The sequence below is a fragment of the Callithrix jacchus genome, chromosome 11 (genome assembly GCF_049354715.1).
Source record: "Callithrix jacchus isolate 240 chromosome 11, calJac240_pri, whole genome shotgun sequence".
Taxonomy (NCBI): domain Eukaryota; kingdom Metazoa; phylum Chordata; class Mammalia; order Primates; family Cebidae; genus Callithrix; species Callithrix jacchus.
This window is the reverse complement of record NC_133512.1, coordinates 77,327,360-77,353,687: the sequence shown is the minus strand read 5'-3', so window position 1 is coordinate 77,353,687 and position 26,328 is coordinate 77,327,360. Positions and strand designations below refer to the sequence as shown.

The 26,328-nt window shown below is 39.4% G+C and overlaps 1 protein-coding gene across 3 annotated transcripts in view; it reads right to left on the bottom strand.

Moving 5' to 3' along the window:
- Positions 1-22,831, bottom strand: part of PIK3CG (phosphatidylinositol-4,5-bisphosphate 3-kinase catalytic subunit gamma) — a 44,257-nt gene extending 21,426 nt beyond the window's left edge. The window contains exons 1-10 of one of the 3 annotated variants that reach the window (XM_078342096.1): positions 22,707-22,831; positions 18,573-20,579; positions 15,551-15,616; positions 15,214-15,439; positions 13,360-13,463; positions 9,193-9,339; positions 6,705-6,795; positions 5,761-5,891; positions 4,663-4,774; positions 2,640-2,797 (exon numbers count right to left, since the gene is read on the bottom strand). In XM_078342096.1, the coding sequence (XP_078198222.1) occupies positions 2,640-2,797; positions 4,663-4,774; positions 5,761-5,891; positions 6,705-6,795; positions 9,193-9,339; positions 13,360-13,463; positions 15,214-15,439; positions 15,551-15,616; positions 18,573-20,567 (3,030 nt within the window). In that variant the 5' untranslated portion in view covers positions 20,568-20,579; positions 22,707-22,831. Of the gene's footprint in view, positions 1-2,639; positions 2,798-4,662; positions 4,775-5,760; positions 5,892-6,704; positions 6,796-9,192; positions 9,340-13,359; positions 13,464-15,213; positions 15,440-15,550; positions 15,617-18,572; positions 20,583-22,706 lie in introns of those variants that run through there. The other 2 variants (XM_078342097.1, XM_035254074.3) reach the window with 2 other exon arrangements.
- Positions 22,832-26,328: the final 3,497 nt, after the last annotated feature.

Sequence of the window (26,328 nt, the reverse complement as noted above, 5' to 3'; positions counted from 1 at the left end):
TGTGGCATTCAGGATTTTTCCTGTTGTGACAGATGAGGGAACACAGGGAGACAGTGAGCAGAGAGGGGGTGGGAAGGGGAAGCAGAATATGTGGAGCTGGAACTCCACTTGCTCTTTAAGCAGAGCATGCTACTTTGTGTTGTTTTATATATCACCTGAGGTGTCATTTCAAAAATGGTTTCTCAACTTAAAAGTTTTCAAAGTTTGAAGACACACTGTGATGACCACAACAATGGCGGCTGCCATTTATTGATTCTCTGCTGTGGTCTAGGCACTGGGCTAAGCATTCTGGATTTTTCACTTAAGTAATCTTTCACTAGAAGAACCATGGGAAGTAGGTCTTATTATTCCTACTTTACAGATGAAGAAACTGATGTTATGAAAGGATAATTATTATATATGTGGTTCTTATGTAGCAAGGCTAGGAATCAAACTCAAATTTCTTTGCTCCAAAGTCCATCCTTTCTACCACCATGCTGAATATGTGCTCCACCTGCACAGATTCACAGGCATTTAACATGTAAGCCAGCACTCCTAAACACACACACACACACACACACACACACACACAAACACACACACAAGTACAACAAATGTACTAAAGTGCGTTGTTAGGAGAGCACACTGCCTAAACATTGCTTTAGTAAAAAAGGTTTAAATGGCTTGAGAAACAAGCTTTGGTCACTAAGGATGGTGAGATATTTCAGACTGAGAAGACAGACTGCGCAAAGGCCCCCTGCAAAGGTTTGTTGCTTTGGGTGGAAGCTGCCGATAGGGGGAAGCAACCTCTCCCTGGCCTCCCCATACTGCAAATCTTTTTGTGAAAGAATATTTTGAAACTTAAAAATAATAACAACATCAAAGAAAAAGAAATACTCCTGGGGTTTGACAGGGTGACATGGGCACCAAGGGGTCTATGGGAATGTCATCAGCAACAGGACAGATGTACAGTAATTCTAGGAAAAACTACTGGCAAAAAGGAAGAGAACATATATACAAAAAGAAGGAGAGCCTGTCACTGAGGCCAAATTCCTGTGTTGTCTGAATCTTTAAGTTGCAGTTTATTGCTGCTCTGTTTGAAGCTAGTTGGATGAACCTCCTGGACAGGAGAGAAGAACTCAGTATTTTCCCCCTTTAAATGGTGAAATTCTTCTAGGGTTTTTTTTTTTTGGAACCATTTCTTTGTTCCAGGAAGTTGTCAAAACATGTGATTTTTAATTTTAAAGAAAAACAGGACTGAAATGTGTCAAGTCCCTGGAAATAGTCTGAAACTCAATTGAGTTTATGCAGAAAAACACACACTAAAAATCACAAGACCATCTGGTCACAGAGATCTCAGTTTCTCTGACAACACCACTGGAACTGTGGGAGGGTAAGTCTTATAATCACCAAATGGAAAATCAGTCAGGAGAACAAACGAGAACAGACAGGTTTCAAAACAAGGTATCCTTGTTCCTGTTCCACTAAACTTCAAGGGGCATGTCATCTCCCAAGGGTAACCTTGGACTCAAGAAGAGACTCAGGGAAAACAGAGCAAGTCTGAGATGTGGAGTGCAAAGCAAATCATGTTGAAGATGTACTAAGGGAGGTGGCTGTTTAAAGAGTACTCAAGGCAAAAGTACATATAAAGTAGTTATTCTTTGTCTTTGTTTTGTGTTTGTATTGCTATAAAATAGGACTATTACAGTAGTAGTTATAATTCTTCTGAATGTTCATTAATAGTTATTAATTTTGCCAGTGTTAAATTCTATTGAGTATTTGAAGTATCTGATAGTCAAAACTGGATACAGACCAGAAAAGAATGAAAAGCAGGTAGAATCTACACTAAGCTTGTCTAACCCACATGCAGCCCAGGATGGCTTTGAATGTGGCCCGATGCAAATTCGTAAACTTTCTTAAAACAGTGTGAGGCTTTTTTTGTGATTTTAAAATTTTTTTAGTTCATCAGCTCTCCAGTGTATTTTATGTGTGGCCCAAGACAATTCTTCTTCCAATGTGGCCCAGGACAGCCAAAAGATTGGACTCCCCTGATGTACACACTCACTGGGAGATGGGCAGACTCATGTAGGAGCTTGTTTACAGGTGAGAGGGAAACGCTACTGGTCTTAGCAGAACCTGTGGTCAAGCCAACAGGATTTCAAATGAAATCTTGTGCACTCTGCCTTATAGAAATGCAGTAAGCGCAGGTGGCGCATCAAGAATTCATCTGTAGGAAAAACCAAGAGAAGCTCACAAACTGTTTGTGAGTTCTGAAAAATATGTGTAAAATTTGAGTCTTTTAGATAAGGTCTTGAATAGATAAATATCCAGCGGCTAACCTGCTCAGCAGACACCCTTCCTGAAAGCCCTCTTTAGTGCCAGCATCATCCCAGTGTTCCATATTTGCCCATACCACTGCTTATGAAATATTTCTCCTTTTGTTTAGTTTTAGGTGGGAGGATTACTGAGAAGTCATTTTGCACTTGGGAAGGAATGAATGGAAGTGACGTGGGGAGGTAGGGTTGGCCACATCAGAAGAGGGTAGGAGGAGAAGTTGGACTGACCTCCAAGCTGAGTGAGAGGTGAGGGCTGCGGTGTGCTGCAGACACCATCTGCTTGGCTGCTATTCTCAGCAGGCGATGAAGAGGGAGTTGACTTACCTGAAATTTCTGGAAGTGTGGGCTTGTCTTCTTTCCAGAAGTTCCCATCACAAAGAGGAAGTCAGGGGTTAGCACAAATGGCACTCTCTCTTTATTAATGCCCAGGAAACTTTTGTAATTCCCAAGAATGTGCCCGAAGTCAATATGAAATAGGTTTCCTTAAGAGAACAAAGTATCTGACATCATTACAGTGGCATAGCACTTTGTTCCTTAAAATAGTTTTGAGTTGCCTAAAAATGAGTTATCTTGGGTTGAAAGCATTTTTTACAATGTTTTGTCAGCTTATGGTATTTTTTGTCTTAGCAGGTGTGTGAAAGTCGTAGCCACAAAATATTCTTTGAACCAAGTATGTTTTTGATATCCTTCTTGTGTTCTTTAGATGACAGCCAGATGCCACTACAAAATTCTCATCTCAAAATTATCCTTAGAAACATAAATCAAGCTCTCTGGCCAGTATGTCATCATTGTCTCTAAGACTCTCTTATGCTCTTTACATAACTCAGGATAGACTGATGTTTCACTCTGCTTGGGGGCAGGGGTATTCATCTTTTTCTTTTGAGTAGCCATCTATGGCCATGTCACCCTGAATATACCTAAGCTCATCTGATCTCAGAAACTTGGGTAGCATGATAGAAGCAGAACACTGTGAGTCTCCTTTGGGTCAATTTCTATGCCTACTACTATCACCATCACAATTATCATCATCTTACTTGTTTGGCCCTTTATCATTTCTATTGTCCATAAGTACAGTATCTCTTTTCATTCTCACAGAAAGTAAGCAATCTGTCCCCATCTGATGCTTTTTCCAGACTCTACTGTTAAAATGGCCCAAATTCCTAGAGAAAAATCTTATGCTGTGGTGGCCACTACTGACTATTTTCAGAGTGGACAGTAAACCACGGAAGTGGAGTGGGTTATGGAGATTTAAAGATATCTATGAGTTCTTTCTGTTGCTTCTCTGCCACATCTGTCACTGGTAATCCCTCCCAGCTTCTGGGATATGACCCTCTCCTAGTTTCCCAGCTGTCACTCTAACTTTGCCTTCTTAAGACTCATTTCCTGCCTCTTCTTCCCTCACTCACACCTCAGTCCTAAAGTGAGGTGGTCTCTCTAAAGCAGGGGTTCCCAACCACTGGGCCATGGACTAGACCATGGCCTCTTAGGAACTGGGCTACACAGCAGGAAGTGAGTGATGGGCAAGTGAGCAACTTCATCTGTATTTACAGATTCTCCCCATCGCTTGAATTACTGACTGAGCTGCACCTCCTGTCAGATCAGTGGTGGCATTAGCTTCTCATAAGAACGCACACCCTATTCTGAGCTATGCATGAGAGAGACCTAGTTTGTACACCCCTTTTGAGAATCTAATGCCTGATGATCTGAGGTGGAGTTGAGGTGGTGATGCCAGTGCTGGGGAGTGGCTGCAGATACAGATTAACATTAGCAGAGAGGTTTCACTGCACTGAGACCATAATAAATCAATTCCTTGCAGACTCATATCAAAACCCTCTCAGTGAGTGGCAAGTGACAATTGAGCTGCATCTGGTGGCAGGCTTTATAGTGGCAAGTGAGTGGAAAAAACAGTGTGTAATAAAGGTAATGCTCTTGCTCCCCCACCCCTGTCTGTGGAAAAGTTGTCTTCCAAGAAACTGGTCCCTGGTGCCAAAGAAGCTGGGGGCCCCTGTTCTAGAATAATTGAAGCACCAGTGTCTCTACACGACTTCTAAATATGTGCTCCAGTCTTAAACTCCATTTAAAGACTACTATGTTCTGAAAGGAGGTGGTGGATGGGGAGTTAGCATTTAATGGTTAAAGAGTTACAGCTGGGGAAGATGAAAAAATTCTGGGGATGAATGGGGATGATGGTTGTACAACAAGGTGAACATACTTAATATCACTGAACTGTAAGTATTAACTACAGTTAATTAACTGTAACTGTCAGTGGTTAATTGCAGCTAAAATAAATGTTATGTTACATATATTTTACCACAATAAAAATTTATTCTGCACTAAATAAACTCACCTGTCTCTGTGATCATAATATTGTCATTGTGTCTGTCGCCTATTCCAAGAACAAAGGTGGCCACACAATAGCCTGCACAGGAATAAACAAATCTCTCCACTGCTGCCTGAAACTAATTAAAATGCATTTGAATATTAGTTGTCTTCTAACTACAAAAAGCAGCATGAATCTACAAATGACTTCTAAAAAGAGACTATTCTGGAAACCATTTTCAGAGAGCAAGTTATCTGTGTCTGATTTCATTAGCATCATATCTATAAATCGCCAACTTTCTCATTGCTCTGCTTATATTTTAGGTGAATATTCAGTGGATCACAATGGCAGGAGGAAGAAACAAGAGTCAAAGGGTAACAGTAATTTAATCAAAGGGTTCACTTCCTCTCCATGCATCACCTGCTAACAACTATACGGAACACGTGGTAATTTTGCTTCATTTGTGAACATGCTTTGCTTGTGACCACTGAGAGCATGCTTGGGTTCACAGATCCACATATATAACAGATTAATAAGTGCCACTCATTACATTTCCTCCCCAAAAGGCTGCTAACCATGCAAATGAGAAGTGCTAATCCTGTGCAGCAGAACTTTAAACGACAGCAAACAGCCTAACCACACAGCTTGTGAAGGATTGAGCATATGCACTTCCAAGGAATGGTGGAACTGACATTTTCAGCATCCATGATTTACCATTTAGATTAGAGTTCAGCAGTAAATTATAAATTACTTTGTTGGGTATGCTGTATTTCCCAGGTACATAAGAATTTATACATGGTAACTAAATCTTTTGGCTGAACAACAAAAATAGCCATAAAAAGCACTAAGAGATTATTTTATAGAACCAAATTTTAAGCAAAGCATGCCTGATAATCAAAAGAGAAGCAAATGCTCATGGAGTCCTGAACTGAGTGCCTCTGTTTTATACACATATGCTGTCACCATGGGAGAGCACTTAAAACCTCCATTATTTCACAAATAGAAACTTCACGAATATGTCAGGAGGCAAGAGATTGGCAGATTCTTTGAAAACGTGAAACCAATATTGCTATATAAATGACAACTTGTAAGGAGCCATTAGACTGGGAAAAAGCATGAGCTCACCTTTTCCTCGGTAGGGGATTTTTCTTTGAGCCAGTGATTCAGGACTTCGTCTTTAAATGCTCCCGTGTTGCCAACTGTGCTTTGCTGAATTTTGGCAATTGTCGTGGCATCTTTCACAATCTCGATCATTCCTACAGAAGGATGCACGGAGTCTGATGGAGATTGGGGGCCAGTGCCTCACCCAGAGGAGAAAAGACTATGCCTTTGTTGAGTGAAGGGCAGAGGTTTTTTTTTTGACCAGAGAGCTATTTTCCAGGTCTATGCTGGTGGTTTTCTCATGAGGAATAGAAAGAAAAGGAGGAGGATATGGAAGTTGTGTGGGATATGCTTTCAATATCCCTGAATGACAAGAGGAAAGGGCTGGTTTTGAATAGCAATAAATAAAAGCATTTATGTGCTGAGCATATCCTTCCTCAGATGGCAATCTGTGCCTTTTCCTTTTTTAAATTACAGGGTCAAATGTAAATGGTTTTGTAGAGTTCTCAGATCAGAAACTTGAATAAACATATGTATGACTGAAACTAATTAAAAATACGTGATAGTAGAGTGTGTAATAGCTTTGATAATGTGAGTTCTGCAATGGTAAAATAAGCGACAGATCTTTCTATCTATTTTTAAATGTTATTTGTGAGAGAAAAGTTTAAAGTGTAATGAAATGAGTTAAAGTTTAGAGGTGGAGATGGAAAGAGGAGGGAACAAGTTCTTACTAAAATCATTTCCATGTATAATCACAAGGATTTGAATCATGCATTCATGTATTTTCAACAGATCCACATCAAATTGAGAGTCACATTCCTTTTGTGAAAAGGAAGAAAACACTTCTTCCTTTTCACAAAGATTACAATTGTGATTTTTCAGTTAGTAAATGTCTACACTGAAGGAATTATAATCTTCTCAAACTAGCTACTCAGCTAGTCTATTCATCTTCTGAGGTAACTACATACCTATTTTGTCACCAGTTGAAATGCAACCATATGGCAGGAGGCACAGATCCAAAGATTCAGTCTCCCAAATGGACTCCATGATTCGCAGAATCTGGGCATCAAAACACAGAAATGTTTATATTATAAATATATATATATATTAATGTAATATATTTTTCTTTTCCCTTAAAAATAGCAATCATATTTAGTAACACAAAATATAAAAGTAAATGTAAAACATATAAGCAACAACTGTATGTTTATTGGTCAATCTGGCACTCTAAAGTTTTTCTTCTTTGTGAGCTTGTTAATTTTGGTTTCTGAAATGTACCTTGGGGAAAAGGATAAGTAAATTTCTTTTGGAGTAGGTTTTAGCTGTGGTTCATCACCTCTCTGTTCAAGATGATCTGCTCTAGTTGTGTCTATTTTACCACAAAACTCTAACATCCTTACACATATTTATCACTCAAAGGCAACAAACAAAGCAGCAGTAACTACAATGATGATAATGATAGCGAATATATACTGAGTGCTACTTTATGTGTGATCCTTGCATTGCTCTATAATGAAGACAGGATTATTATTCCTATTCTATAGGTGAAGGAACAAAGCCTTGAAGAGCTTCAACAACTTGTCCTCAGCTGCCAAACTATGTGCCCCAACAAATAAACAAAGTAGGCTGGGCATGATGGCTCACACCTAGACTCTCCAATTCTGGCAACTAGCTGGTTCATGCCTAGAATCCCAGCAATCTTGGCAATTGTCATAGTGTCTTTCACAATCTTGATCATTCCTATAGAAGGATGCAGAGTCTAATGGAGACTGGGGGCCAGTGCCTGGTCCAGAGAAGAAAAGGCTATGTCTTTGTTGAGTGAAGGACAAAGAGGTTTTTTTGATTGGAGACCTATTTTCCAGGTCCGCGCTGTTGGACTTCTTCCTCTTAGGAGGAAGAGAAAGAAAAGGAGAAGAATATGAAAGTTGTGTGGGAGGATTGATTGAGTCCAGGAGTTCGAGACCAGCATGGGCAACATGGTAAGACCTCATCTCTACAAAAAATAAAATTTTCCAGGTATGGTGGTGCACACCTATAGTCCTAGCTACTTCACAGGCTAAGGCAGGAGGATTGCTTGAGCTCAGGTGTTTGAGGCTGCAGTGAGCCATGATCATGCCACCATACTCCAACCTCGGCAATAAAGCAAGACCTCATCTTTAAAAAATTTTAAAATACTGGGTGTGGTGGCTCACACCTGTAATCTCAGCACTTTGTGAGGCTGAGGAGGGCAGATCATGAGGTCAGGAGATCGAGACCATCCTGGCTAACATGGTGAAACCCCATCTCTACTAAAAATACAAAAAGTAAGCTGGGTGTAGTGGCATGCACCTGTAGTCCCAGCTACTTAGGAGGCTGAGGCAAAAGAATCGCTTGAATCCGGGAGGTGGAGGTTGTAGTGAGCTGAGATTGAGCCACTGCATTCCAGCCTGGGCAACAGAGTGAGACTCTGTCTCAAACAAACAAACAAACAAACAAAAAAAACCACACACACAAAGTACATAAAGGGCAAAGGCAAACTTTCACTCAAAATGAGAAGACCAACAGAATAAATTTTGAGTTTTTAAAATGTCTATCTTTGAACAATTGAAAATATTCTACAATTTTATTTGAAATTTAATAAACTTGCAAATAGTTCGATTTCTCTTTTTCTTTTCTAAAATACCTCCTGGACAATACATAGACCATTCCTGAAATGAAAGCAAAGCAAAAGTATTCCTGTTTCTATATTAGAAATAAATAAAAACTGAAACTTAGAATTAGAAACATGACCAGTTTATAATAGGCTACCTTTAAGTCAATGTGATTTGTCTACTTTAAACAAACCATATTAAGTATTAGAAATTATCACATCTACAACATTGAACAACTAAAATCTGGAGAATATTACTTTGTAAACTTGTGAAGCTAAAGTTTATCTAGAAATGTTAGAAAATATGAAAATAATTAGCACTGATGCTTTCACCGTTCTCCTTCTGCGGTAATAATACTTTACTCTTGTCACTAACCTGCAGGATTTCTCTTGTGACCTACTTGTTCACCTTCTCTCTCCTTCCCATCAAATCATTCGCTTGATTTGTGTATGTATGTCAGGGGAGATGTATCTAAAAAGAGTGCCTAGAAATGTGCAGACATGTCTATGAACTAGAATGAATATGGGGAATAAATATGGCTTGGAATGGGGTATATAAAAAAAGACATTAGGTGAGGCAGGTGTATCTGGCTACTTGGGAGTGTTGGATATGCATATTGGACAGAAATATAATACTCATTAGACTGCATATTTAATAGTCTGCAGCCATGCTCCCCAAGTGAAAACTCTCTATTATGTAATATTTGATCATAATTCATCATATGAAAGAAGAGAGCGGGAATACGGCCAGTAGTAGAAGGCATGTTTTTGATGTAATACAGAATTGTGTTTTCAGATAATTGGAAACATTCTTAAAACTAGCATACCTGTAAAATAAGCATGTCTTGGCGCAGATCATCACCATGCTTAAAGATAATTCCAATTGTTTCCTTTGATAGGGCTGTAGGATCAGCACATTTAAACTCAAGCCACAGTGGTTTTTTCTTGGAAGCCATTACTTTACATTTTTCAATCTGTAAGGAAGCAGTCACATGTTCCCCCCACACAATGAATAATCAATATATATGGTGGAGACACAAATACTCTTGCAAAACATCACTGTAAACAAGGACAAAGTCCTAGTTGGAAAATGATTTTCAATATTTGGGTAAAAATACAGATGTTGTTTTCAATAAATCTGGAAACGTCATGTGAGAGTGAATTCACAACTCTTAAACCAGTGCCTCTCAAACTGTGCTCCAAAGAACTGCAAGAGTCTTTGGAGGTGCCTAAGAGGTATGGCAGATCTTATGCTCTCCATGCACACAGAGCTCTGGCACTCCCACACTCTTTTTTTTTTTTTTTTGAGACAGAGTTTTGCTCTTGTTACCCAGGCTGGAGTGCAATGGCACAATCTGGGCTCTCTGCAACCTCTGCCTTCTGGGTTCAGGCAATTCTCCTGCCTCAGCCTCCCGAGTAGCTGGGACTACAGGTGTGTACCACCATGCCCAGCTAATTTTTGTATTTTTAGTAGAGACGGGGTTTCACCTTGTTGACCAGGATGGTCTCGATCTCTTGACCTCGTGATCCACTCGCCTCGGCCTCCCAAAGTGCTGGGATTATAGGCGTAAGCCACCGTGCCCGGCCCATACTCTCTTTGATATACAGCAATCTGGCTATTATATTTAGCCTCCTTCTGAGATTTAATTTGAAAAACTAATTCTAATGGTACCACAATGTCAAAAAACACTATTATTTCAGAATCAGATGCAATAGGCTACAGCTAAGAAGATGAAATTTAATAGAGATAAATGGAAAATCTGGCATTTAGGTACAAAGCACCCTCCCCCTAAACCTCATACATCTAAATAAATTCAAGGTAGGAGAAATGTGGCTTGGCAGTCACTCACTTAAACATAAAAAAGTAGGGGTTTCAGGCAAAGTTGAGTTTACCACAGATCAAAATTGTGATCAGTCTTTTAAAAAAGCAAACACAATTTGAAGCTGTATTAATATGTCATAATTCCTATCAATCCCTAAATAATGGACAGTGGATAGTGTGTGCTTTTGCTACAGGGCCAGTTTGCTGGTAATTGTATATAAAATCAAACATTCAGGGGAAGAACTTCCTCATCTTTTCATGTGGCTTAACTGCTACGGGAGTTGCTGCCCTGCCATAAACAACTAGAAAACTATGTAAAATATAGAAAACTCTTTTCAGACATTGAACAACAGGCAGGGTAGTTTCATGACCCCTGAGGAAAGGAAGACAAATGAAGTGAGCTCTGTAATTGCCCCAGATTACTGCCTGGGGGGCTTTTTCTTAGCTACAGCACAGAGAAAGGAAATCCAGACTGAGCCCACAGTCCAGCAGTCTAAATTACTGTAACTGACGTCTCAGTGAAAAGAGAAAGAGGAAACAAAAAAAATTGGCTGAAAAATTTCCAAATTGGAGAGACCATAAGCTCACAAATCCACGGAGCTCCATAAACGCCAGCAGGCTAAACACAAAGGAAACCATACCAGGGTACATCATAATCAAATTGCTGAAAACCAGAAATAAAAGAGAATCTTAAAAACAGCCTGGGGAAAAAAAAAGGCATGTTATGCAGACATAATCAATGATAAGACTCATCATCAGAAAACATGCAAGCCAGAAAAAAGAAACGCAGTCAACCTAGAATTCCATATTTAGGCAAAATATTTTTCAAAAATGAAAGCAGAATAAAAAGTGTTTCAGACAAAAGCTGAAAGAATTTATTGTCAGCAAACTTGCAGTAGAAAAGATGTTAGAAGCTCAAGAAAATCTGGAACTATGTAAGGCAATAAAGAGTACCAAAAATGGTAAACATGTAGGCAAACAGTTAAAAATTATTTCATCTATTAAGTCTGTTAAGCCTATTCTTAAAAAATTGTTTAGGGCAAAAGTAATAATATATTGTGGTGTTTATATTATACGTAGAAGTTAAAATCATAATAAAAATAATGTGAAGGATACAGGGGGTTAATGGAAGTATACTGTTACCCGTGTAATTACATGTATATTAAGTACTTTGTTATTTAAACATAATCAAGAGTGTGTGGTATTGATGTAAGGACAGACATTTAGATCAGCGGAACAAAACAGAGAGGATCTAGGTGTAGACCCACACATATACGGTCAGTCGATATTTGACAAAGGTGCCAAAACAGTTCAACAGGGAAAAAAAAACCAGTCTTTTCAACACATGGTGCTGAAAAATCTTGACACTGACATCAAAAAATGAACTCTTTCACCTCACACTGTATACAGATGTTAACTCAAATTGGATTGCAGACTTCAATGTGAGAATTAAAACCATAATCCTTCTAGGAAAAAATATCTCCCACATTGAGTTAAACCAGAATTTCTTAACCTTGGCACTGTTTCCATTTTGGGGTGGCTAGTGTTTGTTCTGGGGTACTATCCTGTACCTTTCAGAGTATTTAGCAGCATCTGTGGCCTCTACCCCCTAGATGCCAGTAGCATTCTCCCAGTTATAACCATTAGGAATGTCTCTACACATTGCCAAAAGTCCCTTGGCAGACAGAGGGATCACCACAGGCTGAGGCACTGGATTAGACAGATTTCTTGTTTTTTTTTGAAACAGGATCTTGCTCTGTAGCCCAGGTTGGAATGCAGTGGCAAAAACACAGCTCGCTGCAGTATCAAACTCCTGAGCTCAAGCGATCCTCCCACCTCAGCCTTCAAAGTAGTGGGGACTACGGCACATGCCACCATGCCCGGTAAATTTTTTAATTTTTGTAGAGATGAAATCTCGCCATGTTGCCCAGTCTCGTCTCGTACTCCTTGGCTCAAGTGATCCTCCTGCCTTGGCTTCCCAAAGTGCTGGAATTACAGGTGTCAGATACTGTGCTAGGCCTAGACAGATTTTTTAGATAAGACACTAAAAGCACAAACCATTAAAGAAAAAGTTGCAAATTGGACTTAATCAAAATTGAAACCTTCTGCTCTTTGAAAGACACTTCTGAGAAATTAAAAAGGCAAGCCATGGCCTAAGAGAAAATATTTCTAAAATGTATACCTGATAAAGAGTTTGCATACAGTTTATATAAGTAACTCTCAGAAATAAAAACAAGAAGGCAACCCACCTAAAAACTGGTGAAAGATTTGAATAAAAAATTTTCAGAAGAAGGTACTCTAATGAAAAATAAGCACACAGAAAGGTAATCAGCCTCATTATGGAAACACAAATAAAAACAACAGTGATATTCGACTTCATACTCATGTGAGGACTGATAATAACAAGTGCTTACTAGGATGTGGAACAACTAGTGTGTAGAACTCATACACATTGCTGGTGGGAATTTAAATGTACAACTACTTTGGAAGAATGGCTTCTTGTAAAATTATACACATACACCATCTGACCCAACTATCCCACTGTTAAACATTTACTCAAAAATGAATGGAAAACAAACTGTGGTATATCCATATAAGGGACTACTACTCTGTCATAAAAAGAAACAAATTACTGATACATACAATAACATGGATGAATCTTAAAAGCATTATGGAAAGTAAAATAATTTAGATATAAAACTATATACTGTATGATTCCTCTTACCGAAATTCTAGAAAAGGCATTTTATGATAGAAAGTAGATCTGTGGTATTAGTAGAGAGAATGAGAGGAGAAAAGGACTAACTGCAATGGGACATGACAGAACTTTTTCTATAACATTTCTATGGAAATGTTCTAGATTTTGATTATGGTGGTAGTTATATAACTATACATTTGTGAAAACTTATTGAATTCTACATTTAAAATGGACAATTTTTATTGTGTATAAAGAATATCTCAAGCTGATTTAAAATAATATGGAAGGGAAACTGTCTGGTATTAAGGCTTTTATAACCAGTGATCAGACAAGGGCTTAAGAGAAACCGATTCATAGACTCTACAGTTTCCCTATCTCTGCACAAACATTAGCTTTTAAGTATTGGAACCCAGCAAGCATGTCAGACATCTTCAAGACATAAAGACCACATGGAGATATCCAAATGATACCTACTGCCAGTGCTCCTGCTTTCAGTCCAGGATCATATGGAACTCTAAAGCTTTTGGGGAGATGAGAATTCTGCAGGTTTTCAAGCTTTTGTTTAAGTTGTGCAATAACTGTAATTGTCAAAAGTACACAAGAGTTATGTGAGTTCAAGAAATCATCAATATTATCTATAACATTTTCTGAGAACACACTTATTCACAGCATTCTATATATTTGTTTTGGTGTGGAGCAGGAGAAAAGTGGGTGGGCCCTGCCTTTGAGGAACTAACCACACGAAGTGGCAAGATATGTCAGGCTTATTGTGATCAACATAACCATGTAGACCTACTACAACAGGGGACAGAAATATGTGAATATATGTGGGATAACACATAGACACCAACACAATCAAGTAGAGAAGAATGCTCTGCGGGTAATGTTAAGGAGTTTACACTGTAGTTTTCTTTCTAGCATGTGAAACGTTACCATCTGATTTGAGGAGCAGACAGTTGAAGAAAATAATAAATGGAATTTGGTTAGGGTTCTGTAATTTCTTTTCAAAAAAGGAACTTAGGTTCTGTAGAGAAGTAGAGAAGATGGATGTGACAGTATTAACAGTCTAAAGGCAAACTACATGAATTAAAAATTACTGGGTAATCGACAGAATGAGGGTCCATACAAATGTTTTCCTTTCTTAAAATACAAGTAAAATATTATTATTACCATTATCATTCTTAGGAGGAAGCATTGTAAGAATCAAAGGGAGAAAGGAGAAATTTAAAATATTCAGAAGTTTAAAATACTGACTGAGTACATGAAGTGTCTATGTAATGAGCCATAGCGCTAGGTCTAGGTACATAAAAATGAAAGAGATATTCTCTACATTCAAGGTTCATACAGTTTACCAGGCCAGTTAAGGACTTTAATTTAATGTAGTGTCAATCAAAATCTATAGAAATACAGAGGAGTGACTAATTTTCCTAGGGCAGGGGCAGATTTTCTTAGGGTATGGAGAATATATTAGAAATCTCTTGAGAGAGAAGACAGGGTCTGTGTGTGTGTTTATTACCTTTACACACACACACACACACATACAGAGTCATCTCTGGTCTCTGTAACGATTGGTTCCAAGACCTCCTGCAGATACCAAAATCCATGAATGCTCAAGCCCCTGATATAAAATGGTGTAGTATTTGCATATAACCTATGCACTTCCTCCCATATACTGTAAATCATCTCTATATACCTAAAATATCTGAAACAATGTAAATGCTATGTAAATAGTTATTATACTATACTGTTTAGGGAATAATGACAAGAAAAAAATTCTGTACATGTTCAATGCATATGTAATTTTTTCCCAAATGTTTTCTATCTGTGCTTGGTTGAATTTACAGATGTAGGACCCCAGATAGGAAAGAATGACTGTATCTCTATATATTACTCTGAGATATATACACAAAGAAATGCCAAAAATTTAAAATAGCCTCTCAACAATTCATCATTTTATAAAACTGAAAACTTGAAAACTATATGTGCATATAGTTTTCTTCACATCTTCAGAGATGTGAGGAAAAAGGTAAAGATTTGGAAATATCTAATCTTTGTGTATGCAGTTCTTCTTAAAAAATACATATTATATCTGCATAATGCTATTTAATTCTTCAGTTAAGAATATGTAAATATAAAGTTAAAAATTATGAACTTGTAAAATGAGAACTTTAATGTGCTTACTCTATGCAGACAGAAGACTAAAAATTGCGTTCTTGGTGCCTTCAGAAGGATGCAACTTGGATTCCAGAAAAAAAAGAATTATAGGAACAATGGCATTTGGAGACGAAGGCATTTGGAAAGAGAACCAAGAAAATATAGCCACTGTACCTTGGGAACTGACGTCATATTTTTCAGCAGAGAGCGATTTAATATCAAGGGTGACTTTCTGTAACATCTCAATTACTTGAACTTGTTGGGTAAAGTCATGCAGCATGGCTGTGCCACAGCCCCTCAGATAAGCTTCCAGGATCACGGCGAACCTCTGCTGATAGTGTCTGGACTGGGCTATCTCACTTCTCAAGAACCAAAACAAAAAGTGACCAATTCTTTTGTTCTGAGGGCAGGTACAAGAAAGTTGAAATTATTATGACTAATGCTTTAGGTCTAACTAGTTAATTCTCAGCAACTTAAAATTTTATGCTATTATCAAAATGGAAGTACTTACCCTTAAACCACGCTTCAGCAGAAATCTGGCAAGGGCACTATCATGGTATGGTTCAAATTTCACAGCCTAAAGGAAGAATCATATTGGCATTTGTAGGACTGTACTCTATGTTGTTGAATTAGGGAAAAGGAAATGGAGAAGAACTGGTACTCTGCTTTAGTGGGTCTTCATGGCTAGAAAGATGAAAACCTTAACAGTCACTTAAGTTTAATCCTCTCTTTTAGAAGACACTTAGGACCAGACTGAACCACTTGCTTAAGATCATAGAGTAGCCGATGACATAAGCGGGATTAGAGGCTGAAACTCTTGACTCACAGTCATGTGCTGTTGGTAAATTCAAAGGTGAAGAGGTGAGGGAATTTGCTCTAATTAGGTCTTACTGGTTTTGCTGGAAGGGTAGAGAGGAAAGATGGAGACACTGTAACAAATCTATAAAGTGGAAGGTAAGAGAGGATGTGAGAAAGAAAATGGACAGTGGAGATACAGTATAATACACGTAAGGAGAAAAATATTCATTAGCTGGGAAGATCCTAAAAGCCCTGTAACTTCCCTTTTTGGCATATCACTGGCAAGTTACTGTACTGTCTCATACGTTCTTAACTACAAGTAAACAGTGGGTCTAGGTCAATCCACACAGAGCAATCACTACCCCCTGCCACAATTTGGTGTGCACAGAGCTTCCTGTCCCAAAGTCCCTGATTTTATGTTTTCTTAAGTATAATTTGATCTTCATTTTTAGTGTTTAGTAATTTTCATATCACTGGGCTGATGTTAGAGAATATTGTCTTGGTATAGCTCCATTACTGAACAGGAAGAACCAATACAATTGGTAAAAACACAATTAAATATTTTGAGTGCATGGGTGTTTCATTGTTCTCTGTGCTTTTCTGAAATTTGAAATAGTTCATAATTTCAAAAGCAGAAACACTAACAAACATTGTTCAGATTATTATAAAAGCATGTATAGAGGATAGATGTCATATGTATACATGAAGAGAGACTTAATACTAAATGTCTCTGAGTATGCCCTTTATGAATAGAAATGGCATATCCTTTATCCTGAGGAATGGAAGAAATTCCCATTCTAGTTTATATTTTAGGAATGGGGGCTTCTTGGAAGGATTTACAATTCCTCCTCTGGAGTTCCAGTTTGGAAATGATCAATAGTGACTTCGTTATGTTTCAATTATACAAGTGTTTACAAAAATGCTTTCAAAGGTATTGTCAAATAGGTGCCACTGTAGCTGCATCAAAGGGCTTAATTCTGAGAATGTGGTCATTTAGTCACCAGTACTCATTTTTGAAATGTTTTAAGTTTCTAATCCAGATGTGAGTCTTTTTGACCTTCTTCAGGTTTCACTTCTGTAAAGACAGTACAGATCTCAACTAGGAGACCATTTTAATCAGGAATGAGTCATTCAGCCATTCAAAATGTCTCAAGTAGTTTTACAAATGACTACTCTTCTTCAGATTTAAGACCACAAATTCAATGTTAATATTATTTATTGACCTTTTTCATTTAACACATTTCTAAAAAGAACATTATTCATTTTCCAGCTCTTTAAAATTTACTTGTGAAAACTAATTCATGGTAGTCTTGGGATTTACAATAGAGCTCATCCAAATTTATGTTGTTTTTATTAAGGAGAGCTAGAAAACTGAAAATTCTTTAATTATTCTAAAATTGTTTAGTGTTATACAAATATCTAAACTAGTGAAACAAACTATTGAATATATTTAATGGATGAAAACAAAGCCAAATGTAATGTTTCAAGTATCTGACTAACAGGAAGGTGAAGATTCAGAGTTAAAGTTGAGGCTATCCAAAATGCTTATCAGAAAACTCCAGAGCTTCCTATAAATAATAGATAGTGATTAGACAGCTTAGTGTGTAAAATTTAGCCTGGTTAATTCTAAAGATCTCAGGTTAAACATCACTTACTCAGAACACTCCCTGGGCCCCTTAATCAAAATTATGTGTCCTTTGGATCCCTGGACTGCTTTCTCATAATATGGTATGGTTTACCCTGAAGTATTTGTCACAATTTGGTATTAAACATCTGTTTGTGTGTGTACTCATTTAATGCCAGTCTTCTCAGTACATGTTGTTGAATTAATGAGTAAATAGGTCTGTGCTCTAAAATAGCATTTCTATTCAAATTCATTTACTTCCTTTTCCTTGTCAAGCAGTACAATATAATTTGAGAACTGCTAAAGTGAGCAGGAGAACTGTTTCCCCTTCTTTCTTTAAATTCTTAGCTAAACCTTAGAAAAATCACTTGTCCTCTCAGGATCCCAAGGAATGTCATGAGAAAAAGAGTAGTAATACATACAGTCCTATACCTGTCTGCAGAGAGGAGCTTTCAAGATTCTACCCAGATATGAGATGTTATTCTGTGAACTGTAATAAACAGAGAGAGTAAGACCTTTTCTCTCTAGCCCCAGATTCCTGAGACCAGACTGATGAAGGATATGGTGGTGGGTTTGTGAAAGGTTTGGGGCAGTGAAAAGAGCAGGATCTGGAGGCAGACCTCCTGGGTTTGAATTCTGGTCTGCCTCATTCAGAGTATGTGACCTGGGGCACCTTACTTAGCCTCTTTGTAGCTCAGTTTCCTCATGTACAAAGTGCAAATATTAATTTGACTTCCATCATAGTTATTGGAAGAGTTAAATGAGATAACATTGAAAGCATGTCAGTCACTTGGAGTCACAAGAAGCATTCAGTAAGTGGAATCTATCATTAAAGTAATAAATGAGAACAAAGTATTCTCACAGGGCCAATTCTCGTAAAAACGTGAAGTACTACTGTCTTCAAAATACTTGTCAGCAAACCCTCCAAGACAGTAAAAATGTGCATGGAACAGTTTACTACTTTTTGAGGCTGCTTCATCAGATCTACTTTGGCCAGTGATGAAGCTCTGAACAAAGGGCATTTGATGACAACTGAATGGGGTGCTTGTGCACATGCAAATAAATTCCTTTTGAGAAGGTTTCCATTGATAACAACACCACCACCCCCTACCTGGACCAGCTGTAGAAGGTAATGCAGAACATCATCGTCCTCCAGACTCTCCAGTTTCTGAACTGCAATGGCTCTTACATTTTCATCTGAGAAATTGCAGTCCAGGAGTTGCATTGTTAAGCCAACATCCAAAGCACTTTGATCCCAGACTTCCCTTCTGGCCAACAATTGGTATGTTTTGGCCACAATTTCTTGCTGTCCCCATTTCACTGAGCTAAATAGCTTAGGATATGCTTTTGGGTGCTTAAGGCTCTCATATCTAAAGTGCCAGAGCAATTCTTTGTCCTCTGCTGTGAGAGGGTTAAGTGGATCAGTGGCTATGATTGCCTCCAACTGCTTGCGAAGCTGGTTAGGCATTTCTGCTCGAACTCGGTCACCTTCCGGGTCAGGGGTGGGCTGATGCTTAGGCAGGGCTATTGGGTAGCAGTAATTATCCAGAAGAATGGAGATGGACATTGAGTTCTCCTTGTCTGGGTTGGTTGCAGATGTGAGTTTGTCAGCATTGAAGCTTCCTTGGTCTTCTCCTTTCCCGGATATCTGCCACATGTGGAGAACGTATTCTCCACGGCGCAGGAGGAACCGGTGGTCTATTAGCAGCAGGTTCACATAATAGAGAAGCTGAGCTTTGCCCTTGGACTCAGAACTGGGGGACTCCGCAGGGACCTTGCTGGACAGTGCTGGAGCTTTACCGCAGTAGATCTGGAGGTTCAGTAGAGCCCCTTTGGGCAAGTCTTTGATTTTGATACTGAACTCAAGCCACACATTCCAGAGCACCTCCTCTGTGAAGGGTTTAGGGCTGGTTCTCCTTTGGCAAAGGACTTGCTGTCCATGTTGGATGTTTGCCTCCACAAAAACTGTGAGGTCGGTGTTCCGTGGCAGGACTGGGATATCAATGCCTCTGATCTTCACCCTGAACTTGCGGTCACAGTCCCACAGGGACACAGTGAACACACTCTCATGGTCCTTGCCATGGATGGTCAACTGCTCATGGTAGCCGGTGACTCCCGTGCAGTCGTCCACGAGCGGCCACTCTTCCTTCCTCACCTCATCTAGGGCCGGATCTGGAGGCGTGTCCAGCACCAGGTGAATCTCTTCTCCGTTCTTGAGGCAGTGCCTCACCCACTGGAAGTTTTTGATGGGCGTTTCGCCCACCAGGTACTCATCGCGGCCACAGACGCGCAGCACAAAATCCCGTTCGCTTTGGCTTTCGGGGATATCCATCAGATATTTCTTCTTGGCCATCTTGGTGAAGAAGCTCTGCAGGATGGTGCCAGGGGTGTCGTCGGCCGATACCTTGATGGTCTGGCTGGTGGTGCTGCGGTGAATGACGATGAAGATGCAGTTGTTGGCAATCTTCTTCCAGAGGTACTCTGGGAGGGGCTTGGACGTCACCCAGGGGTGCATGGCGTAGAGCCTGGGGTCGCGGCTGGCCACCTCCGCCATGCGTGGGGTCACCAGGCCACGGCGCGTGAACTCCAGCTCGTCGTCGTGCACGTTGCTGACGTCGGTGACGTCATAGCCAATCAGCGCGGTGAGCTGCCGCTGGAAGGCCTGCGACTCCTCAGAGGGCGCACGCCGCTGCACCAGGTGGATCTGGCCCGGGCTCCGGTGCGTGGCCTTCCAGTAGCGCAGGCAGTCCAGAGTCTGCACCACCTGGTATTTGTCGTAGATCTCGTACCACTGCCCCTTCTTCTGGTAGAGCAGGAGGAAGTGGTCCGGGCCCAGCCGGTGGTAGAAGTCCGCCGCCACGCTCGTCTCCAGTGCGCGCAGCCACACCTGGGCCTTCATCTGCTCCACGTTGCCGTGACCCGCCACGTGCAGCAGCGCGGTTTCGGGGCTCTTGCAGTTGCGCTGGCTGGTGGGCAGCACAAACTCGATGGGGATGAGCTCCATGGGGGACAGGCTGGCCGCAGCGCTGCGCGGCTTCATCCTCCGGCGCCTACGGCGGTTGTCCTCTCTCAGCACCACAGGCTGTTCATAGTTCTCCAGCTCCATGCCCTATGTGACCTGGGAGCGGAGGGACACAGGGTTTTGTCACAAGAAAGGCATTTTCACTTTAATTTTTTCTGGTGAGATGAGGGGAAGAGGAGGTATAATCGGCAGACATGTGCACAGGGACCCAGAGAGACCAAGGCTTTTAAGCTGGAAGCACTACAGCCTTTCAAAACGTGGGCTTTGGAGTCGGGCGGTGAGTCTTGGCCCCGCCAATTACATTCTGGGTCACTTGGGGGCTGTTTAATATCTGAGACTGTTTCTTATCCCTCAAAGGAGTTAGTAATGCCTCAGAGGGTGGAGGTAAGAGTTAAATAAAGTAATACTTGTTCAATATGGGTGACAGACACATGGAGGTTTATTGATTATTCTACTTTGGTATACTTTTGACAGTTTTAAAGAGGTGGGTAAAACACTCATCCTGCAGAGTGTGTGACACGTTATATAGCTCAGAAAGGAAATTGTTCTTAAACATACTGAAACGTATAGATGACTAAAATAGTACAGTTAAGGATCAAGTCCAGGTTTACAAGGTGCAAGATGAGATGCCAGAAAACCTCACTTTGAAAACAGGCCCTTAATTTACTTCCTCTTTGTTCAGTCTCACACTTCTTGGAACCCAGACACTTCACCCAACTTTGCTTCACGTTCCCTGTTCTCAAACTGCCTGGGCCCAGGATCTACTCCCTAGTCAATTTCCTGTCTCTTGGATTCATTTTTTTTTTCTAATTAGGAAAGCAAGTCATTTCATTCATAAAGCTAAAGAATGTTGGAATTGGTAAAGTTACAGTCAAAACTGTTTGCAGATATGTAAAATTTTGAATCATAGAATTTGTCAATATTCTGGCTGTCACTGCTATATTATGGTAGTATCTGAGAAGAGTCACCCAAGACTGTACTCTCCTAATAGGAACATTTAGATAATTTTAGCTTTGTACCAATTAATTTGATCTGTCTCTACTTAATAGTGAGGAAGCCACAGGATGGAGAGCAGGATTTCTGGAATCCAGTGACCTTATGTTTAGATCCCCAATCAATTATTTAACTTTTTTTTTTGCTCTAGTATTTTCATTTTTATAACACATATTCACAAATTTATTCTCATTAACCTACTATTTCCACAAAATTCAATAAGTACCTACCCTTCACAAAGCAAGTAAGCATAAATGTGACATACTGCAATATGAAATCCTTCAAATAATGACTGAAATTGGAAAGGCATTAACACTGAAAGATGAATAGTTAGGTATTTTGCTTTTAATATTTAGTGTTATTATATTGTAATGCATTATACTCTAAACAGGAATCAACTATTGAAACAAAAAATATTTCAGAAAATATCATTTACTCTTTTAAATAACTAATGTTAGACTGACAACTACATTATTTCCTTAAGAAAGAGTGGAGCATTTGATGTATACCAAAAAAGAGAGCTTGATTAAAAGATAAGAAAGACAAATTTCATTTGATCCAAACTTATGTTCAAATCTTGGCTTAACTTTTAAAACCAATATTCCCTCTCTTAAAATATCAACTTATATTTAGTACGTGAGACCAACTGTCCCAAAGAACTGTCTCTTGTGGCTTAAAGCATTCATTTTGGTCTTGTGCTGCATTATAGAATAACTAACAAAGAAGAGAACTGTAAGATATATTGATATTGACACTAACTTGAAATAAAACATATCCAAATTTAGGCAGCATATAAATACACAGCAATAACTTCTGCCTCGGTGATACCAAACGATCTTAAAAGATGCAGAGGAAAACAGGCTGACTAATACTCACTGGTTTCCTTCATAGTTGAGCTATGAAGCTTTCTCCTTTTATGAGAAGATGTTGGAAACACTGTAAGTACAGTAATCTTTAAGCATGCACTTGTAGGAATATGGAGCCTGGCTGCCGTGCCTTCCCTTTTCCTCCCCAAACAAAAACAAAGATCTGATGCACCTGCAAAACTATTGCCGGAACCTAGTGGATATCCACAATACAGGTTGGACTAGACAATGAAACAAAGACATTCAGTGGTAGTATCATCTCAAGAATCGACAACAGTTCCAGATAAAAATAATCTAGCCCAGAAGGAAGTGCCACTATTCCGAGTCAGACCCAACAAAGAGCAAAAATAGAAGGAAGCAATACCTGATAAAGCAGCGGAGGCGATGATGCCGAAGGATCATTTGTTTAATTTTTGAAAACAAAACAAATTCAAACCTACCCAGTGTGCCTGTAAACTCTTCCGCTTTTCTGGGGCTCCCTTCATATCCAGATGCAGAGGAAGTGTTGCAGTTACCAGGAAGGAAGTTTTAACCAAGTTGATTATACGTGTGATTGCTCATTTTAAAAGTGTCAGAAATGCATTTCCTGTTTTAGCATAGGGCAAGAGTATGAGACTGAGCAGTGTTTACCATGGTTTTTTTTTCTTTTTCTTTTTTTTTTAACTCTTTGAACTAATTTTTCAAAAGTTGTGATACTGAGACAAAATGACATAAATCCAAACCAAAAATATCCATTATGAGACATAAACATATGATCTATCTTTGTAGCTGGTTCTAAGTAGAAGAAAAGGCCTGAGAGCTACAGTATTAGATATACTATTAGGAAGACTTTTACCAGTCAAATTAAACTCATTCCCTTCCTGGGAATTCAAATGAATCCTTGTTTGTACACTAACTGGGGAGTGGGGGAAGAGAAACCTAGTCATCTTGAGGACTAAGTTATCAAGCTGAATATTTTTAAAGGCACAGTCTGGGAGCTCACTTCCTTAGCTTGGTGAGAGCTTTCTCTATTTTTTCAGAGCATTTGGGGCCTAAAATATCACTGGCTCAGACTGAAAGCACTGCAGCATGTGCATGTGTATGTATATAAATGTGACATACTGCAGTAAGTAACCCTTCAAATAATGGTTGAAATGCTAAAAGTATTAAAATTGAAAGATGAATAATAAGGTATTTTGATTTTAATGCTTAGTACCACTACATTGTAATACAGTATATTCCAAACAAGTATCAACTATTGAAACAAAAATTAATGCTTCAGAAAATGTCATGTGTTGAGGATGGAGCCTTACTGTCAACAATGATTGATCAATTGACTGCAGACAAAATATCTGGTATCAAGGGGGCAATATTTAGTGTCATGGGAAAATATCTGGTATCCTTGGGAAATATTTGGTATCATGGGGAAATTGGGGAACTGAACACTGTTATACCATCAGGCAGTTTCCATTTTGGGAGATGGCTCCTGATTCCTATGGGAGTAGAGAATGAATAGAAAGGCCATCCTAAATCATGTTTAGGGTAGCTTTGTATTGTTCAGGTGACCTCAGTTCTTTGCAGAACCTCTAAGCAACCTGAACCAGTGCCCCCTCCCCTCCAGCTCAAGAGTTTCCTATACTAGAGTTCATCCTGCAACCTGGGTGTTCAAGGACTCCAGCTGAGCTTCAAGGACAGCAGATAGGATGGAGATGGCCTCACAAGTCTCTTGGAGGTATGTAACTAAGAGTTCCTCTGAATTACTCTGATATCAAGGTAAATGATTGATTTGACTTAATTCCTTTTACATATGCCCCGTGGATTTTAACTTTTAAATAGCACTCTAATAGTTGACATTAGCAGGCAAATCATTTAATTCAAAGGCTGCCTCTCAAATATTTAGAAGGGGCTTATCAGCTTCCCAAAGTATATTCCTATATAGGAATACTCCCTTAGGAGGCTGGCAGCTTTAGAAGTGTCAATGCTTGCCTTCTGTGTTGGTCCAGAGGGAAGATCAACACACTGTAGCCACCAAGTCATGATGTGAGAGCTTGTCAAACTGTGTTTTACCGAGAATGTGTGGGAGGGTTTATTGGGGTGGGTGGAGTGGGAGGAGGTTTGAGAGTAGAAGGGCTGACTTCAGAGAGACCATGAGTTTGGCCAGCTTTGTCCCCAAACCATTCAGCAGATCCCTTCCCTGTCCTGGCTCAGTCACTTCCAGGGGGCCAAGTCCCAATCTGGCACTGGACACACACACACACACACACACACACACACACACACACACACACTTATTCCAGAAATGATAGCCTCAGCCTCTTGGCCCTTCCTGATTCTGAAGGAACAGTTCAGCTAAGTTTGATTATGCAAAGGATTTTCTGTTCTATGATAAACTTGCAAATACGTCAGGTTTATTGGTGGTTTGAGATTAAAAGTACCCTGCTCTTCCCTAAATCTTAATATAGCCGCTAAAATTTGACTATCTGTAGTAAATGCTCCCAGGGTGAAGTAATGGCAAAGATTTCCTTCCTCTGTGGATACTTCCTTCAGGCAGAGTCATCCTTTACAAGTAAGAATATTTTATATCTCCATCTCCAGAATATTTAGAAGATCCTCAGTCCTCATTAATATCCTGTTTTAATAATATATTTATTATTTTTCCCTTCTGTGAATCTGTAGACATACAGTGCACTGTGGCTGGGGAAAAAACACAAAGGCTCTCACCTTCTATATCACATAAATTATCACAGCAATGACAAGATAGAACAGTTAAGAAAATAAGAACACAGTAGGAAGTATTGATAAATAGACATGAGAAGTGAATTATTTGTTATGAGCAAGGCTCTTTGCAATGGCCTTCAGAGAAATTATTTATGTTATACTTGGAGAGACAAAACATGCAGAGGACAGAATTACATGTGCAATGTGTTAGCATATGCAGTCCAAGTGGTTTAACTGTATGATATAACTTTCATTATGTAAGTTTATTGGAGGAGTTCACTTTGGGTGGGATTTTAAAATTTTTGTTTTAAATATGTAGGGGAAGATCTGAGTTTCAAGGCAAGAGGAATCACAGGGGCAGGTCCTCAAGCCAGAAGGCAAGTAGGGAACAGTGAACAGGTCAGTTCACTGAAATGGAGAGTTTGTGAAAGAGCAGTATGAGAGATGGGGAGACACATGACAAGACAAGTGTGTGTTTCCCATATGAATTTCACGTCTTGGCACGTGTAAATAGTAGTGGTATGTGTATGCACACTGGGGTGACTTGAGAAGGCCCCACAAAGAGTGAGACAACAGCTGCATCCCCAAAGCCCTCACCCCTTTGGCATGCTGGCTGGGAAGCTCTGTTACTGGTTATTTACTATTGGAGTAGCTATGTCGCTCAGACTTGAGGGAATCTTTCATACTGAAAAAACATAATCATCCATCTTTTCATATATATATTTTTAGCTCAGCTTCAGATGGTTTATATATTGTGATAAAAATGCAAAAAGGCATTTTAATCTAATGTAACAGTTGAGTTCACCTTCATACCTTGCTTTGTTGTCTGGGCACAAAGGCAAACCTTTATGAAGCTGTGCCTGATATTTTTTGGTCTGTATTTGGTAAGATTTAGGAGAAACATCCTGGTATTGTAGAAACACACATATTCATGAGACCTAGGTTTATTCCTTCACATTCTTTAGGCCTCATATATGCCAGTTACATTTGTCAAACATTTCTTTTGGCTTCCTAATCTACCAAAGGATAGCAACCACCCTACATATTTCATAGGAAGTTGTTATAAATCTTCAATTTTCAATGGAACAAAAACTTACCTTACTGTACTATGTAAGATATTATGTTAGATGACTCTAGAAGGTACACAATTCCAGGTATCACACACCAACATGACACAGAGGAAGAAGAGTCATGTCATCTTGTGTGTTTCTTTTTCAGAGAGAGGAAGACTTTCCCAAAGGTCTTCTAGTTTCCCTTATGTCTCTGGCCAGAATTGCAGCAAGTGCCCA